Here is a 19,588-nt window from a genome sequence, read left to right as displayed (position 1 = left end):
CTTGCAAAAAACAATCAGTCCATGCTTAGAAATCATCCCTTACCAACCTCTTTCTTCCTTTTTTTTTTTTTTTTTTTTTTTTTTTTCTTTTTAACAAAGCCAGGAAGAACACAAAATCCAGATTTGTAAAATTATAGATGGTTTAATCTTACTGTGTGCAATGAGAGCTGAAGCCAGTTCTGCTCCAATTGGTTAAGGATTTCCCTGTTAGACGAATGAAGACGCTGGGTTCGAGCCTAAGCAAGTGTTTTTAGAGATCTCAAGGATGGTTTATAAACATGAACAGCAGCTGTTGGCCTCTGCAATCCCAGCAGAGTTTCCTGGGTAAAGAGTAAGATAATACTATGGTGAATCTCCTTAAATTTTGGCTTTCTTCTATAAGATGAATTACCTGAGGAAAGGATAAGTGACCTACTACTGCCAGTTGGAGGAGATTTCTGTTAACTCAGGTATTAAAGACCTTTTATTTTTGGAGCCAAAAGATCAGAGAGGTTCAAACTCTACTCCCCATGTTGATGAGTATGTGACCCACTGTGTCTGTGTTGATGTCTGTTCCCACATAACAAAAGCAAAATTCAGTAAAACGCAGCTAAAGTGAAATTATTTCATGAACTGTCATGATCTAAAGGTTTAAATCCAGCCTCAGAGCTGAGAGGTGCCCAGCTGGGGTCATTCTGCCCAAAATGACTGGACATACTCTGATATACTGGTCACTCTTCAGTGAAATGGGGTGACTTTTTGGGGAGTTTCTTAATATTACTAGGCACCCCAAAATCTGAAAATACAAACAGGTTGAGTGGCAGAGGATTTTCTTTCTCCATGTTTGCCAAGTACAACCGTTGCATGGTTATGATGTCTCTGCAAAGGCTGTTCATAATAGTTTATTGGTGGGGAAACTGAGGCAGAGGCTGTGTCCTGCTAGGAAAGGGCTCATGTTAAAATTCAGCTATTTGTGGGCCTTACACAATTTTTCCTGTATTCCTGTACTCTTACACCTCAAACCCTGATTTATGCAGCGTTTTGGGCAATGAGAGGAGGCAGCCCTCATTCCCTGCACACCCAAACCAGGTGGGGAGTCATCAGCATCCTGGTGTAGCAGGGGTTGGCATGGGGGGGACACACGGGTCACCTCATGCCCCCAGGGTTTAAAAAAAAAAAAAAAAAAAAAAATATATATATATATATATAAATGTATAAAAATATATTTTACCCCTGTAAAATAAGGGTTGCTCTGCAAGGCTTGGATCCTGACCTTGTTTATTTTCTTGCTCTGCTCCCGACCCCACCCAGCTGGGCAGAGGAGGGGGAGGCATGAAAACCTGGAGGGGTTGGGTGAAATTTGGCCTTCACACGAAAAAAAAAAAAAAAAAAAAAAAAAAAAAAAAAAAAAAAAAAAAAAAAAAAAAAAAAAAAGGAAGAAAACACCAGATTCCATCACTGTCAAGAAATTTCTGGAACACGAACAGCCACAACGCTACTGACACACAGCTCCTCATCCCACCCCCCCACCCCCCCCCCTTTCCTTTCACCCGCACCCAATTTGTTTTTATTTCTTTACCATCAGGTCGCCTTAACCATTTCCACGGCTTTTGGGGAGGCTTTAAGCCGCCCGAGCGCAAGCTTTTGATTTGAAAAGGGACCCGCATCCCCTTTTCAAAGGGAGCCTGCTCCCCAGGGCAACCACATCAGGCAGCGCTGATTTGCTGCAGTGGAGACCGCAGCGCGTACAATATGCCCTCCCCCTCCGCCTGTGCCGCTTACAGCATCAGTCCTGAGCCGGGCGGGGAGACGGCGGTACCCAGCGACCCACCCATGCTCGGGAATGCCTGAGTGCTGCTAACGCACTGCCTCCGACCACAAGGACCGGGCAAAAAAAAAAAAAAAATAATTCCCTCCAGCTTCTCCCCCGAGATGCAAGCCAGTGCCGATTCTACCAAGATGGACTGTCTTTGGAGCAACTGGAAATGTCAGGGTATTCTGTCTGTTCTGGTGTTTGCATGCTAGGACTGCATGGCAGAGGAGGAGGCAAAGGCAGGATCCATCCATTTATTTTATTTTATTTTATTTTGCATTGTTCACCTGTGTGGGCCTTTTGCATGCTGTTTTCCTCTTCCCCTCCTCGCCAGAGCTTTTCTTTTGGGGGTAATTTAAGAAAGAAAATATTTTAAAAAACCCTATAATTTCTTGGAATGCATTTCTCCCGTCCCCAGGCGCCTCACCCTGAGAGCATCCAGGATCCAGGTCCTCCCTCATCCCCAAAGCATCCGCCCTTGCCCTTAGCGGCGTCATCCCTCACCCTCGCCTCTCTCCCTCGGGATATGGCTGGCATGGTTTCCTACCTTTGGGGGGCTTTAGGGAAGGCGGGTGACGGTGCCTCGGGGCTGCCCAGGGTTTGCAGGTGGTGGCTTTGAGCTCCCGGTGCCTCCTGCCCACGGACACACCCAGAGCCGGGCTCAGCCTTGTGGCACACAAAGAAAACGCAGCCAGGGATGGCCCCCCGCTTCCTACTTTGCTCTGGGCTTGTTGTTTTATTTTTTTAATTTAATTTTTTTTAAACCCCACAATAATCTTTTTATGATGCTCCCGAGCTCTGCTTCCAGGGGGTATAAAACACTGCGGTGATGTTGTCGCGCTGCCGCGTAGGCGAAGGGAACAATGGCATCTCTCCCCTTTTTTTTTTGTTGTTTTTTGGGTTGATTTTCAGCGTATCGGGGTAGTGTCTGCGCTGGGTGGGGCTGGCCACCTTCCCGGGTGCCTTGGACAAGGTTTTCAGCCATTTTTAGTCGGCTTCACACTTCCCAGCCAGCATCCAGCCTTTGTTTTGATAAAAGACAGTCTCTGTGACGCTGCTCCATGGGCAGATTAGAGGGAGAAAAGCCAGCGGCTGATCCTGCCCGGGCAGGCTGGGGCTGCTTTGGGCAGCCTTTGTTTGGATGTATTTTTTAATTATTATTATTTTTTAAATTTTAAGGTGCATGTTTAGGCTGAACAGTCAGTTCAGTGGTGCTGATGCTCCCAGCAGGGAGAGAGATCACTCCATAGCATCATCTCATTAAAGGCTCCAGGATGCTTGCAGACAGAGTTTCATAAATGCAGCTCCATGCAACAGAAGCTGGAAAACCTTCCTAAAGTGGTTTTTTTTGGAGAGGGGTGGGGTTGGAGAGACCTTTCAGACGCTTGTCTCTAGGGAGCTTGATATTTTTGCAATCTCAATTCAGCATTTAATTGTATTTAGGAACTGAGGGTTTTTTGGGGGGGAAAGATGAGTAGCTGGAAAGTAAACATGCACCTGTTAAATGCCAGGCTCCAGCAGCTCTGGTTTTCCACACTGAAATGAAGGGCAAGGCTTTTCCGTGTGTTTGTGGGATTCATTAAGCTCATAAGAGAGCCACAACCAAACTTCAGGGTCTTTTCATCCGAGCTTTGCAGATGAACTTCCTCCCAGGGTGGGGTTTGGGTTTTTCTTCAGAAATGCTTGGTATTTTTGCTTGTTCTTATAAAAACATTGACTTGCTGAGTCAGATTGCTGAACCACCTGTTTTTAGAACTAAACTGAGTATTTTCCTTCTCATCAGGAAAAAAAATTCATAAATTTAAAAAAAAAAGGGTATGCTGCTATTGTTTAATTAATAATTAATAGTGGGGTTTCTCTCCTTCAATGCTTTCCTTTTTGGAAGTGGGGTAGATTTGATGAAAATTGAATGGCACCAATATGTCCCATGCTGGTTTGAAAAAAAAAAAAAAATCCTAGGTCTGAAAAAATCGACGCAGTTAAAATAAATCACTTGCCTCACTTCCACAGCATTTCCATATTTTTCCTTTTCCTTGGGTGGTGCTTTATGATTCCAAAATGATCCTGCAGAAAACATGAAATAGCCATAGAATATTACTTCTGTCATCAAAATTCTTTGATCAGTCCCAGATAAAATAGAGGAAATTTAAAATTCAGGAGAACGAAGACTAAAGACGATTCATTGATTCCTTTAGTATCTATTATTCATGTTGTGTCTGTCTCAACCTGGAATGTCAGTTGTGTGCAAATCTGGAGTTGTATAATTTTGCCAGCTTGATTGTCAATGGAATTATGGTTCCTCCCTGAAAAGTCTGGAATGTGTCTGTGAGTGTAACAGATGCAGAGGGAATGTAAATACAGAGCATATTTTTATGGAAATGATGGAGATGCAACAATGAGGTTAACAAGAGTTTTGATTACTCAACAACCAAGCCTGCAACTAGCTGTATCATTGAATTGATCCTGTAGTACTTAGGGCTGGTGTAAAATTGGGTGGGGATCATGAGAAGCTGCAAAGACCCTTTGGTGAAGCTTTGACTTTGCCCCACTCTTTTGAGGTGCTGTTGTTTCCCTTGCAGTGAATCAATTGCTGTTGCTGTGCACATTTAGAAATATTGGTTTTTACCTGCCCATCCTGCAGGTGCAGCAGGATTGGAGCAAAGATAGATCATGATCCAGCCCTTGGGTGAGCAGGACAGTAAATTCACCCCTGCTGGGTGTTTGCTTCATTCAGAATATTAACATGGGTGACTTTGGGGAGTTGCGGAGACTTCCACGCCCAAGTCGTCTCCGCACTGGAGAAGGTGATGCATTTGAAGCAGGCTGGGATGGAGCCATGCATAATGCATGAGTGTGAGGAGAAATGTCTCCCCTGGGCGTGTTGGTGGCCTTGGAGGAGCAGCCTGCAGGCTGTGCCAGGCGTGTGTGTGACACGAGGGTGTGACAGAGTGCTCGGCTTCCCGCCGGGAGCTGCTGGGCGAGGGCAGCCTCCAGCATCAGGTGAAGGAGCAGGTCCCCCTGCCTTCCCCAGGGGCTCAGCTCAGCTCAGCTCAGCAGGACACAGGTTCACCCCTGCTAGAACTATTCTCTGGATAAGGCAGGACATAAAACCACAATTCACAAGATTTGTCGAAGTCCAATTTTTGATCCTCACCCCAACAATCCCACCCTGTGCCCAAGAGCATTGGCCAAACACTCCTTGAGCTCTGCCAAGTTTGATGCTGTGACCACTGCCCTGGGGAGCCTGTTCAGTGCCCAGCCACCCTCTGGGTGAAGAACCTTTTCCTGATATCCAACCTAAACCTCCCCTGACACAGCTCCAGCCATTCCCTTGGGTCTTGACACTTGGCACCACAGAGAAGAGATCAGGAGATCAGAGCCCAAGTTTTGCACCTTTGCACCCCAGCTTGGAGGAGTTGTTTGGTGTCAGTACACTGGTCCTAATGAATATTCCCTTTTCCACTCTTCCTTCTACATGCCAGCTCTTGGCTGGCCATAAATGTCAGCCTTGCTCCTGCAGCTTCAGTCTTCTGCAGGACTTAATAAAAAAGAAAAATGTAAAGATCCAGAGACACAGGCCTGTGAAGTGTTCATAGAAATGATCCTAAATATTCCCCACACTATAATTCTAACTTAATATGGGAAAGGACTGCAGACTTCATCAAATCCATCTAGTTGACATAACTCTGCTGGACTGCAGTTATTGATTATCATTTTCCTGGCAGCTGTTTTTAGAGAGCCAGCTTCCTTACTTGACTGACACACCCATTGGTTTCCAAAGGGTGATGGGATGCTGCAGCAACTGTTCATGGCCATGTTCCTCACTTTAAGACTGATAAAGAATTTCAATGGCAATAATACAGTTGCATGCTGTTAATCTGTAATCTTATTGACAGTTGTGAAGTCTGCCTAATTACAGCTTTATAATGACAATGAAACTTCAGCCAGTTGGTACCTTCAGTGCTTTACTGAAAATGTTGTGGGCTGATCTCTCAGCTGGGATCCACAAAGATTTGCCCCAGTATTTGGTTCTTATGTTGGATCTTGGTAGGGCTAAAACCTTGGTACCAACTCAACACCTGCTGTAACCAATTTAGCTCATAGTTTCAAAAAATTGTACCAACTTATGGAGAGTTTATTTCTTAATTTCACGGATGATTTCCTGTGAAGTTTGAAGGAAATTTGTCAAGATTGTTTACTACTTTCAGATTTGCTTGCTTTTTTTTTGGTCACTGATGCAGAAATTGTATCAATTCTTCTTTCAGCACTTTCCTGTTGATGGAAAAAAAAAAAATCAGTGAGAAAATGTGCTCTGAGCACCTGCTGTGCCACCACAGAATCACAGAATGGTTTGGGATGGAAGGGACCTTAAAGACCACCTAGTTCCAACCTCCCTTCCATGGACAGGGTTCCTTCCACCAGACCAGGTTGCTCAGAGCCATGTCTTTTAAGAACTGATGGACAATATTCTTTCATTGCCAGAACAAGGTGAAAACTCCCCCAAAGTAATAGTATATTGAGGATTAATTTAAACTCCATCAAGGTGGTGATGGTGGGGAGGGCAATAGCTGAAGACAGTGTTGGAGGGCTGCTTTTGTTTTCTTTAGGCCTCTGGGAAGTGAGTTCTGGTGAGGCTTTTATGATATCAGAAGAGGTACTTCCTCCACGTCATATTAAATTATAAATAACATAGGTCTGAACCCACTCATTTTGAAAATATGCAGATTTTGGAATGTTTGGATAGAGTCTGAGAGAGAGTCCAGGTCTATTCCTTTGGTCCAGGAGCATCTTGGGAAAATCTTAATATGTCCATAGCATTATGTGCACCCAGAGCCTGCATTCAGGGGCTCTGCTTGGTCTCCTTGGTTTCTGCCCATTTAAGGTGAGAGCCATAACATTCTCCCCAGAAACTGGCCAAGGCAGGCAATGATACAGTTTGATGAGCAGGAACTGTGTGTGTGTCTCCTGCTGCTGTGCTCAGTCGTGGTCTTGAGGCATCTCTCAAATGAACATGAAAATGACAGCAGTGTAATCATTATTAGCAGCACCAATCACATAATAATTAATAATTAATGGTAATAAATGCTACAATAGACTCATGAGTGGTGTGGTTGCACGGTTGATTTTTTACTGAGAAGCCTCTTTTACTGCCAGTCCTCTCCTGTCTCCCCAAGCCTACTCTGGTGCCTCACATAAGGGCAATCCATCAATACTTTTTTTGCTCACATCTTGACCTTGCAGATGTTGTAGGATATAACATGGAGGATATAACAACCTTGTATATAATCATTCTATATCAAAGTTTTCCTTTTCCCTGATCCTAGTCTTCTTCCAGGTCTCCTCTCATCAAACTCTGGGGACTAAGAAGGTCTGAACTTTCAAGTTCAACCTTGAAACAGGTGGATGATAAAGTTATAAAGCTGAACTGAGGACAGGAAGTTAATGGTCAGAGTGTGCACAAGAGGCAGAGGTATGGAGAGATTCCTCAAGGCTGGAGATGAAGGATCAGGAGATATTCCTCTTGAAGCAGCACAGATATTCTCTCTTGGCTCTGGTGTTCATCACAGCAGTCTCCTGAAGGCAGCAGACTGCTCATTAAACTGCGTATCCATCTGTATTACATTAGAATCAAATCTGTTGTGGGGAAGGGAGTGATGTCCACATTGGATCCTTCACTGGAGAGCAGAGGGAAAGGCTGGTCCTGCATCCTGTGGTTAAACCTGCAAACTGGGCTTGCTTTGAGTATGAGCAGTTTTGAGTATTTATTTCTACTCAAAACCGACAGCATTGGCTCATTTGTTGTCAAATATTTCTGTGACAGTGCTGTAAACAAGATTGTTCTTCTTAAATTGTTTCTTGTTTTTTTCACTCCCAGAAGGTCTGATAAATGCCTTATAAAGTCATTTATATTTATGAAGTTGTAATGTTACACAGTGTACAGAAGTAAATGCTGTGTACAGAGAGGTTTTTCTCACTTCTCTTAAAAACTATTATTAGATAGGAAGCAAAGCAGTACAAGCCCTTGATTTTTACCTCCTAAGCAGGCCTGGTGGTGCCTCCATGGTGGGAAGGGCAGCTTGATCCCTTCCAAAGGTGTTAGTTGTGTAGTACACAACATACAACCTTTTGTATAATCATCAAGGCCCATGAATTTCATTTGAAGGCTGGGTACCAGGGCTTTGCTCACACTTTTTCTACTGACTTCCATGGAAATGCTGCTCTTTGCATGATCATTTTTCACACAGTTGTTGCAGTAGAGGAAAAACCTTGCAAAGTCAGAAGGAGAGAACAGAGATTTTCAGAGGAAAAGCTGTGAAAGCTTTGAATTGTCCAGGTTCTGCTCGGTTGATCATTAATTTCCATTCTAAAATGCTTTTCTGTGAGACATGGCATGGAAAGATCCCCATTTTTCCTACAAAAATATTTTTTGGAAAACATAACCATGCAGGAGGATATTTTAGCTACAGGTTGGTTTGGATCCTCTATTCTCCCTCTGAGATCCTTGCTCAGGAGGCTGGACCTGCAGCTGCCCCACACCACAAGGCTTCTGGGAACCACAAAAACCCCCCAGTGTTTCCAGATCCTAACAAGAATGGATTCAAGAGCATTCTTAATCAGTCTGCTTTGCAATGCCCTTTCCAGCCCCCATATTTATCTTCTGGCATTTTGATACCAAGCACTGAGGAGCAGAAACAAACTGTGGGAGCTTTTAGGCACCAGTGAGCCATTTCTTGCTGCCACAAGCACTGCCTGCTGCTGCTGTTTCTTATATTTGTGAGGTTTAATTTTAGCTTTCTTATATTTGTGAGGTTTAACATGGTTATTTACCAGCTGTTCATATTAACAGGTGGTTTCTTGTATCACAGAGTTCACCTTTGCTAATCTGTGACTTGGCCCCGAGTGCAGGATCCTGTTAGTTTAGTCAGATAAGGTTCTGCCATAAAAGTGTGGCCTTAAAGCACTGGGGTTTTGGCACTTTTGAAAAATCTTGCAACTAGGAGACTGCTTGAGTAACATTTTGCAAGTTCTGCTGTGAGTTAAAAAGCATGAGCAGATAAACAGCTCATCAGACACTCTTCTCCAGAAACATTCTTCAAAGGCAGTGCCAGTGACCTGCAGTGCTGCTGTCTTAAAGATGGCTGGTAAGTCTTCCTTAATAAATGCAAATAGTTTTGAGTCTGAGGCTGTTCTGGCAAAACCCAGAGTCCTTTTATACCTCCACAAATGACTCAGACTTTTTGGTGAGTTGTACTGCTGAGAGTGCAAAGTGAGTGATGTTGCTTCCCTCCTTGCAGGAGGCTGAAGGGAGACCATGGAAAGCTACAGCAGAACAGCTTCTGCATGTTAATGGGCATGGGTAGGATTTTACAGCAGTGATTTTCAAAACAGAAGGAGCCTGACCCTCAAGTGAGGCCAAGGCTGATTTCAATGGCCAAGCCCCTTTTGCAAACCCTCGCTGCAAACTGGGTGGTTTGAAGTTGGCGTTTTGGCTCTCGGAAGTGGATCTGGCTTAGCCAAACAGACTGAGCCCCTGGCCAGTTGCATGCACATCACACATCGACAGCCTCACGTGGCACCAGCCGCCTGCCTCATGAATATTCAGTGTGCATTGCTCAGAATTGTGCCATTGTGGTGGGGTCTGGGCTGCACCCTGCACACACACATTAAAACACCCGGACCTTACACCGCACTAGGACTTTTATCCTTTCCCTTCTGATTGACCAAAGCAGTCAATTATTAAGTGGTTAATTCATGCTGTGAGGTATCCTCTTGTCCTCTAGTTTGTCTGGGGGATGCTGTGCCCACCTTGGAGCTGGGCTGGAGGCTGTCTCAGCCTGGCAGGGCATGGGGCCAGCATGTGCTGGCAAGTGGCTCTGCAGAGGAGTGTGTGTGTGTGTGTGTGTGTGAAAGCTGTGGCTCCAGCTCAGCTCCTGGCCCTGTCATCTTTATTCCCACTGAGTCTCCATGTGCTGGGGAGGCTGCTCTGAGCCTGGCTGGTTGTCTCTGCAGTGTGCCAAGGGAGGGGTACAGGCAGCTGCACTGGTTATGCTTAGAGACCTATTGGAAGGCATTAAACCCATGGGGTCAGAGAGAGTGTTTGGGAGGAGTTGTTTGGTATCCTAATCAGTTTTACATGAATGTAGAGTGAGATAAAACTCAAACCAGACATATAAATGTGCTGGACAACCTCATTTTTAATTTTATTCTTGTTTAGAATAAAAAAGAAAGGGTGTGAGGAGGGTTGATGCAAGTCTGGGTTCACCTGATGGTCAATGAGAAAACTTCTCATTCATTTGCCCCTTGGTCTCTATTTACAGCACCAGACACTGATGTGACAGGTACTTTGGCAATGGTGTAAATGGTTACAGGAGAAAATGGCACTCTGAGGAAGCCAGGCAAAGGATCACAGCTGGGGCATTCTGCACCCAGAGTGAGGTGCCTCTCCCTGCTTTTACGGGAGATTTCTTTAGGTAAGGAAATGTAGGAGAAAAATGTGTTTGACTACTGTCTCAGCAAGGAAGCCTTTCTTTACCAAGAGGGTGGTCAAACTCTGGAACTGGCTTCTAAAGAGAGAGTCAATGCCCCAAACCTGTCAGTGTTCCAGAGGCATTTGGAAAATGCCCTCAAAAACGTGCTTTAGCTTTTGGTCAGCCCTGAATTGCTCAGGCTGTTAGAGTAGGTTGTAGGTACCTCCCAAGTGAATATAGTCAGTTCTATTCTATTCTATTCTATTCTATTCTATTCTATTCTATTCATGTAAAAAAGTCTTTGAAGTGTCTGAAGCTGCAACTGAAAGAGAAAATGTGGCTCTGACAGGTGTAGCTCAGGTGTTTTTAGCAGCATCTAAATTCCAGGGCAAGTGAGACAGCTCAAACCCCTGAGGCCTGTCAGCCAAAGTCTTCCCAAGTCTCCACTGATTTCTAGTTCTGGATTCTCCTTCTTCCCCTTCCCTGCCCAAGGAGCTGTGAGGCTCACCTCCCTCTTGTATCACCTTTTGCAAAGAGGTTTGGCTCAGCCCCTTCTCCTTAAGGGAGAGAAGGAGGAATGGCTACAGGACATCAAATTCCACCCAAACATCTGGACAGGGCAGCAGTGCTGCAGCTCCCCATCCCTTCAAAGGAGATGAGGGGAAAGCAGATGTTCCTCCTGCCCTTGAGAATCCTGACAGACCTGGCAGGCCATGGGTGAGGGGAATGTGCTCCCAGGCTGGACCTGGGCACTGGAAGAGCCATGTAAAAATCATTGAACTCGTCTCTCTTTTCTATGCTGAGATTTTCCAACTAGCAGTTGGCGCTCTTTTTTTCCATGCACATGGGAATATTTGCCTCAGGTCTAAAAGACACAGGATCCCTCTCTCCCAGGTCTCCTTTGGCTGGAGAAAGAGGCCAGATGGTTTTTCATCTCCTCCCTCGTGCATGCACTTGTTCCCAGAACTGTGTCACTTGGCCTCTGTCCATCTCTACTCTGATCCTTTTCTTACCTGATACAGCTGAGTAAATATCCCAGTCATTCCATGGCAGGAACAGATGACTTTCAGGACATACACATACCTGGTCAAGTCTGTCTCGAGTAACTCAGCATCTTCCTTTTTTGAGGGGAATGAGAAAATGCAGTTTGGCATCTCTCTGCATGAGAATGCAGCCCACTGCCAGTCTGCAGGAGTATGAGTTTGATGATCATCAGAAGAAAAAGGCTTAGTTGGTCATTTTGGATCTTATTAATTGGGCTAAGGGATAATTGGACTCAGGGAACTCTATTGGAGTTCAGTTTGTATTTTTTTGGCTCAGTTCTCATTTGTTTGCCTCTCTACTGCCTGTGTCCCAGGGAGTGTTTTCCTGTGGCAAATGTCCTTTTTCTGCCATCAGCAGATGATGTGCCACGTACACCAGCTCACCTGTGCTTATTTAATTTAACACTGAGATTTTGTGTAATAGAAAACTTAAGTATCCCTAAGTAAGATTTGTGTAAATTTCCAGTACTTTCCTCTGTCAGAATTAATTTTTGAGCACAGAAAATATCAGGTTGTGAGTAATTACAGACTCATAGAATGGGTTGGGTTGAAAAGAACTTTAAAAATCAGCTCATCCCATTCCTCCTGCCATGGGCAGGGACACCTTCCAGCTGTTCCAATCCCCATCCAACCTGGTCTTGAACCCTTCCAGGGATGGGGCAGCCACAGCTTCTGTGGACATCCCATGCCAGGGCCTCACCCCCCTCACAGGAATTGTAATAGCTCCTGTCCAAATGCTCAATGGTGACAGCACCCAGTTATTATGCTGCAGGATTTTGAAGTACCTTTACTGAAAAAGAATATTTTAAAATGGCCAAAGCTGCACACTTGTGTTGTGGATGCCATTTTGTGAGGATGGTTTGCAAGGATGGATTTGCTCCAGCACCTTGTCACTGTGAGGAATCTGTGGAGCTCCAGCTGTGTCCTGCCATACAGCTGTGTCTGCTGCTAAACCTCCCCATCCAGGTGCCCTGATGATTCTGGAACTGCATTTTGGAGCATTCCCCACTCCCTGCCCTGAGGTTTCTGCAGGAAGCAGGCATGGGCATGTATCTGTAAAAGACTGGTCCCTGTTTGGTGGGGTCAGCCCCCAGGATCCCAAAACAGGCACCAAGGTCCCTTGTCCTGTGGCTTCCATGCAGCCCATGGGATCCAGTCCTGTGTGCTCATCATCACAGGTCTGGTGCTGAACACTTAAAATAGTAAAAGGTTATTATATACTGGATAGTGATGGAGAATGTAATTGGATGTGAATGGTGCATGAAGAGAGGAGAGCTCAGCAATACAACAGCAATTTTTTGCATTCAAGCCCATCTGTAAGGCAAGGCTAATATGTGTGATAGTAATGAGTAATATAACTCATTGACTCAAGGCAAGCACGCTGTGATGACTCAGAATTTTTGGAGATTAGATGATAAGGTCTAAGAGGCTGGATTAATTTTGTTTCTTTTAGCATGGGTGACTTTTTTTTTTTTTTTTTTCCCCCTGACAGATTGCAGCTTTTCCTGAATTTACTCTTTTGTTCAGAATGATTTGACAAGTGGCATCTCTCAAATCTGTTTGGCTGGTGGTGTGTTCAAGCTGTTCTTGAGGACTTGTGCAGTGTGTGAAATTAAAGCTGTTTTGTTTAGGTTGTCATGAGCACGCTCTCTGGCTGGATGAAGAGTCCTCTCAGAAACAGGTTGTGGGTGTAAACAGATTAAATTCACCTTTGCGGACTGGATATTCCACAATCCTTTTGTAAAATTTTGCTATTTTAGCAGCTGTCTCCGGTGCTGAATTTTTTTTGCTGGAGAGGTTGAAATAAAATGTACAAAGTGGGTGGAAAAACACTGTAAAAAAACCACTGTAACTGCTTTACAAATGTAAAATGCACTAGCTGAAAATGGTCTTATGCTCTTGTTTTGTTCTAACCAGCAACTCCCATGGACAGGGGAAGTTATGTAACAAGCAGAAAGGTTGTTGTTTTTTTTGTAAAGTATTTCTGAGATGGTTGAATTGAGTCACAAGAGATATTTTTTTCTGTCTTTGAAGGCCTTATCTGAAAAATGGTTTCCTACTCATGGACCTATTAAGCAGTAGTAAAACCAGGAGTCTTTTCCTTTCTCAAAACTTACGAAATAACAAAATTAAATTGTCAGAACTTTGAATGGGAAAGTGGTTTACTATGGCTAGCCCCAAACTTTCTCATCCCCTTATCCACAACCAAAACTGGAAAACACTTTGATCAATCATTTGGCATTTGAACTTGTGAAAAAGGCTCAAACCAACCCAAATAAAAAATTAGAATTTTCAGACTAAATGCAAGGTAGGTTGAAATCCTCCATACAGCCCTAGCAACAACACAAACCCCAGCTCGCACTTGCCTTGCTGCTGCAAGAGACCCACCCACCGTGCTGCAGTTGGAGATACTCACCCATCTTATCTAACCCAAGGAAAACAAGGATTTCAAGTAGGTCATCAATTGCAATTTCCTCAGCGCGTCACTCCAGCCCCTTCACTGCTCCTGCTGGAGGAGCTCCTGTTGCTGCTGCTGTGAGCAGAGATGTGGGAAACACTAAAAGTAAAAAGGATTTTTAGGAGCTGAAAGAGCAGGCCTCTGAGAACTCAGAATCTGCTGCTACTAAAAAGTTTGAAGCTAGAAAAGATACAGCAGTATAGCAAACAAGAACATGGGAAACAAAGGCTGAGTTTCTAGGTTTCGCTTGAATAAATCTTAACACTGCAGAAAATCTATGCCTGACAAGATAGTAGAAGGTTTTAAGCTTAATAATGGAATAATGTTTATTGTTGATAGAAAGCAAGCATTGTTTGAAGCAGGTGTACGTGTGCTGTCCATGATTGGTTAGAACAATTGTCTGTAGGGTATAACAATATGTTATTGGCTGAAAAACTTTTAAAATGCTCTGTCATGAAGAAATTTGGGGCTGCTACTGGCAGCAACTTTTCCCAGTTGTCTCTACCCCTGTAACGAGACTGAGATTTCATTGAAGATTGAGAACAGCTACCTCGGGGTAGCGTCTTCATTAAAGACTGAGAACAGCTACCCCAACCATCCTGGGGTACAGAGACATCCCTGCTGCTCTCTCTCCTCCTGGGAGGACTCTGAGGCTCACACAGAGGCCTTTCCAAGTTCCTGCCTTTAACAATTTGATCTTCTCCCCCCAGCTATCGACCTGTTGTACTGGCGTGACATCAAGCAGACGGGGATCGTGTTCGGCAGCCTCCTGCTGCTGCTCTTCTCCCTGACCCAGTTCAGCGTCGTCAGCGTCGTGGCTTACCTGGCCCTGGCCGGCCTCTCGGCCACCATCAGCTTCAGAATCTACAAATCCGTCCTACAGGCCGTGCAGAAGACGGACGAGGGCCACCCCTTCAAGTGAGTGGCTTTCGTGCCACACAGAATTCCCATTCTTGCTCATAAAGCAGGAAATAATAATATTTTCACAGTGTATTGTATGGTTTAGATCCTGGAGAGAGAGAGCAAAACAACACGTCGCAAAAATGGTCATCTTCTAAGACATGGGATTTTATTTTTATTTTTTTTCTCAAAAAGATACAGGAAATTTTAACAGAGAAGAGGGGTTTTTTTAAGAGCTAGAGGTAATACAGCATGCCTGCAAGGGAAAAGAGCATTTCTTATCGCTACAATTTGGGACGGCTCAAATAACTGTTGCTGTAGGACACGAAAGAAAGATGAGAGAGTTCAAATATTTCAGAAGGCAAAGAGCATAGAAAAAGCTTTATTGTCTAATTCTTGAGACTACCTTTAATAAGGTGTTCTGATACCTTAACATGGCTAAGGTGAATAGGAACTAATTGTTGGTGAATAGGAACGACACCTCTCTAATCCCATTGGTTAAACCAGAGACACAGCAAAACACCACCTGGAGAAAAATTGTTTTGAGAAAGGAGAGTTGTTTGCCAAAATTGTTTTGAGAAGAAGCTTTCTTGAAAAAATTTTCCTTGAAAAAAAGTTAGCAGCTGCTAGCAGGCTAAAATCTCTCAGACCCAGAAATATCAGGCACACAAAATAACAATATGTAGAACTCTGGTTTCTTTGGAGGGCTTATTATAGCAAAAGTTTATTGAAAGACAGACTCCTTTTTACAGTGTTTGGTACAATAAGTATTATTGGTCATTTAGAGCAACACCTCTTGACCCTTTCTTACAAGTAAACAACAAGTTAGAAAGACATCAGCTGCTAACAGTTTTCCACCTTAACGGTTTTCCACCTTGCAAGGATTGTTTTGATTCTTCGACTTCCCAGGCCAACGTGAGAAAGTTCTGTACTTGGCTTTCTCACATGCCCAAGCTATTGCCTGGAGCCTAAAAAATCTATGTTCTGACCACTGTCAGTTCCCACAGTTTCTGAGCATGATCTATTGGGCACAGAAGGAAACTCTATCTTTTCTCCAGCAACCTGATATCTAAGTGATGGTGGCAGTGCCAATGTACTCCCCACTCTCCACAGAGTCTGGAGGGTTTGCTTCATGAGAACAATGATCTCTTCTACTCTGCTTGGTAAACCAGGTCATGGAACTGGTGTGGTTTACAAACACACACACACACAAAGAAAGAACCTTGTTGGGGTGCTGCTCCTTCTGCTCCACTTGGGTCACTTCTGAGCAGCCACTCAGGTGTAGCTCAGAGAACAGCACAGAAATTTGTGGGGAAAACTCCCAGGTCAGATTTCTCACCTTTGGGTGAGAAAAAGAGAGAAATCCCATCAAGACCAGGCTCTGAGTGGGAAGAGGGTGAGGCTGGAGGCAAACAGCCCCAGCTCAGCATCACCCAGAGATATGGGTCATGCAGGATGAAGAGGTTGTGCTGGTGGCTCTGTGCCTGCAGGGAGGGGGACACGTTGCTCCAGCACAAAACAATGAGGTCTGGGAAGGAGGGAATGATGGGGTGGATGGGTATGAGCATGAACAGCAGGGGAAACTTCCCAGGTTTGTAATGGGACCTGTGTTTCTGGCAGAGCCTACTTGGAGATGGAGATGAACCTTTCACAGGACCAGATCCAGAAATACACAGATTGTCTCCAGCTATACGTCAACAGCACAGTCAAAGAGCTGAGGAGACTCTTCCTCGTTCAGGACCTCGTGGATTCTTTAAAAGTAGGATTGCTTTAAATATTTTTAACCCCTCTCTAGAGGATCAATCTACATTTCAAAGAGCTGCTTCCCATGTTGACAGGGTTGTCATGAAACCTAGTTTCGTGTAGCTCTAAATATGAAAGCTGCTCTGCTTTTTAATTTAAAAACTGTCTCCAGCACTTTAGAGGTTTGGCATTTGAACGCATTGATAGGTAATAGAGGATGTATAAATTTGCAGAACCAGCTTAGCTCCACTTCAGTTCTAGAAGCATTCCAGCATTATGCTTTCTATTGCTTTGCTATAAGATAATGTTCCCCTCTGTTAATCTGGATTTCCTCTGGTGGCATTTCCTGCTATGGAAGATCTTCTTTCACTCCCTGCTGAAATAACTATTGATTCTTAGCCTTACACTCAAGCAGGTGTCCTTTAGAGCAAAGGGAGGATCATTAAGAGAGCAGACATGGGTTAGGCTCCTCAATTAGTAAAGAATTGTAGGAAAATGTACCCATTTTTCAGGCTCAAGTGTTACCAGTCCCTGGGATTATCACTTCAGGGCTCTGTTTAACCTGTTTGGGATGACCTTTGCCATCATAAAAATTGGATGCAGAAATCTGCCTATGCCATTCTCAATGCAGAGTCTCACATGGATGCAATTTAAGCCCTAAGTAGACATGAAAGCTGGGCTGAGCAGGTGAGAAGCAGAACAGAGAATGGGGTTTATACACCTAGAAAAACTACCTAGTTCCTAATGTGCCTTAACCACTCCCTTACACATTACAAATGTGATGTTATGTTTAGCTAGTTAAGCAAACTACTTTCTTCTTTACTGGCACTGGAGGTGATCTAATGATCCATCTTTAATTTAGTTTGCAGTACTAATGTGGCTGCTGACTTATGTGGGAGCCCTCTTCAATGGCCTGACTCTTCTGATAATGGGTAAAAAATCAACATTTCTTTTAAAAATCTATTTTTAACTTGAACTCCCTCCGGATTTCATCTTAGACAAAACAGCCTATCCCTGTCACGCCTTCCCCTCAGTTAAACCACCAACATTTATTTCCCTTCCCAGTAAATATTAATTGCTCTGTTATGCTGTCCCTCCTTCTAGAGCTACTTTGCAGTTTATGGTTTTTGCAGCTCCCAGTTCCAGAGCGGTGGGGGAATTCCATATTTGGGAGGCTTGAGCAAAGTGCATTTTTAATACAAAGCTCCCTGGTGGATCAGCTGACCAAGTGGCACGATAATGTGTTTGCCACCAAAGTAGGTCTCCCCTCTGGAGGAATCAGATCCGCAGGAACATGACGCTGTGCTCTTTTTCTCCCCAGCTGTGGTGTCTATGTTTACTCTCCCCGTTGTATATGACAAGTACCAGGTAGGTCTGTCTGCAGGGTGCATTTTGGGGTGGTTTGGGTGGCTCTGCCTGGATGTTGCTTCATTGACTGGGTCTCCTCTTGCTCTTTGCAGGCACAGATTGATCAGTACTTGGGGCTGGTGCGGACCCACATAAACACGGTCGTGGCAAAGTGAGTTCAGCAGTTTGACTGGGTGAGGTTGTGGTGCCCTTGGGGGTGGCTGGGACCTGGCTGGTCCTGGGGACACTGTGTCCTATCAGTGGTGTCCTCTCCAGCTCCTGGAATGTGGGAGGTTGAGGGAGGGCAGATCCCTGAAGAAATGCAGACACTCCCAGCTGAGTGCAGACTAAGGCACTCCATCCTTCTCTCCCTTCTCCTGCCATTTGGGGGAATTGTGGACAGAGCAGCCCAGTCATGGACTGGTGTCCACACTGGTGCCTGGCCAGGACAAACAGCAATGAATGAAATCTCTTCCCCATTGGCCACTCCAAGCCTGGTTTTTGCATTCAGGGAGTTAAAAGCATTAAGGAACTATTAGGACACCGCTCTGTTACAGAAAGCACTTACCTGGAAGCACAATGATCTTTAGTTTTTAACCCCCCATGAAACAGGGAGAAGAACTGGGTGAAATTCTGAAATTTTGTACTGAAATTTTTTTTAGATTCCACTCCTGGCTTTCTGTAGACAGTAGACCATGGAGAAATAATGTTGGGGGGAGAATATCACTGAACATATCACTGAACAAGATTACATGAACCACCAAAAAACAGGCATGTAAGAATACCTAGATGGTCATCACTTCTGTTTCTCATGGCACTTTAATTCACCTGTTGAGACAACATACTGAACATGGACTAGAGATTATCCCTGGATAAAAGTCTGAGTGGGGAACTACTGGAATGGAATAACTGTCTCACCATATAATATTTTTATTTTTCTTCTTTATTTTTTAGGATTCAAGCTAAAATCCCAGGTGCTAAGAGAAAGGCAGAGTAAAGCAGACACCAAGAATTCATTGACTACAAGTAGTGCATAATGGGGAAATCTGGAGTGAAAACAGATTCTGTTCTTACACTTTACTGCAAATTTATCATTCTTTTTTTTTTTCTCCACACCATAATCTTAGAGACATGAAACTCGGAAGCAGTGCTCTTCCCCTGCTGCTTCTGCACTTAGAATATTTGCAATCACTTGTGTCAAGCACTAAAGTATAGTAAAGAGAAAAGTGTACTAGATGTGGTTTTTTGTGTTGCTTATAAAGTGCATGATGGTGAGAGCCTAAATAATATTGACCTCTTTATTTATTTTATTTTTATTTTTATTTTAGTGTTTTTCCTTCTTCTATTGGCATTGCTTCTATAACTTTTAATGTTACATGTGGCTAGGGGCTTTCCTGCTTAGCGCACTTGATGCAATAGTTAAAATTGCTTCTACGTCACTGGGTTTGCTGGTTGGATTCATCTTTATTAACTATATAGAATTGTAGACTGATGTTTTAGTGTTTTCCAGCACAAATAAAATAAACAGTAATCGGTACTTATGGTAATCAGTTTTGTATAACTCAAAAAGAACAAAAAAAAGAACAAAAAAAGAAAATAAAACCCAGTACTTTTGTCGTAAAGGATTGACAGGCTGATTTACATGTATGGTAACTGGAAAGTTCCAGCATGTTCAATTTATTACGATTTGTATTACATTCTCTGTAGTTCCTAATGGACTTAATTATGGACTCTGAATATTTGCACTTATGTACTTGATACCGAATGCAGAAATAAATGTTACTAAATGTAAAAAGTTCTCTTTCTTGTCACCACTGGGATTACCTTGACACTTGGG

General features: G+C 43.9%; 1 protein-coding gene across 2 annotated transcripts in view; it reads left to right on the top strand.

The window, feature by feature from the left end:
• RTN1 (reticulon 1) overlaps positions 1-19,374 on the top strand; it is a gene marked incomplete at its 5' end in the record, with an annotated part of 116,495 nt that extends 97,121 nt beyond the window's left edge. The window contains 7 exons of one of the 2 annotated variants that reach the window (XM_083864124.1): positions 1,730-1,972; positions 14,472-14,679; positions 16,282-16,420; positions 17,267-17,336; positions 17,726-17,772; positions 17,865-17,923; positions 18,706-19,374. In XM_083864124.1, coding sequence (XP_083720250.1) covers positions 1,912-1,972; positions 14,472-14,679; positions 16,282-16,420; positions 17,267-17,336; positions 17,726-17,772; positions 17,865-17,923; positions 18,706-18,748 — 627 coding nt within the window. In that variant the 3' untranslated portion in view covers positions 18,749-19,374. Of the gene's footprint in view, positions 1-1,729; positions 1,973-14,471; positions 14,680-16,281; positions 16,421-17,266; positions 17,337-17,725; positions 17,773-17,864; positions 17,924-18,705 lie in introns of those variants that run through there. The other variant, XM_083864123.1, reaches the window with a different exon arrangement.
• Between the last annotated feature and the right edge of the window lie 214 nt (positions 19,375-19,588).

This window comes from Zosterops lateralis (genome assembly GCF_965231275.1).
Source record: "Zosterops lateralis genome assembly, chromosome: 6".
In the NCBI taxonomy this organism is placed as follows: Eukaryota; Metazoa; Chordata; class Aves; order Passeriformes; family Zosteropidae; genus Zosterops; species Zosterops lateralis.
This window is presented reverse-complemented; position numbering and strand designations above follow the sequence as displayed.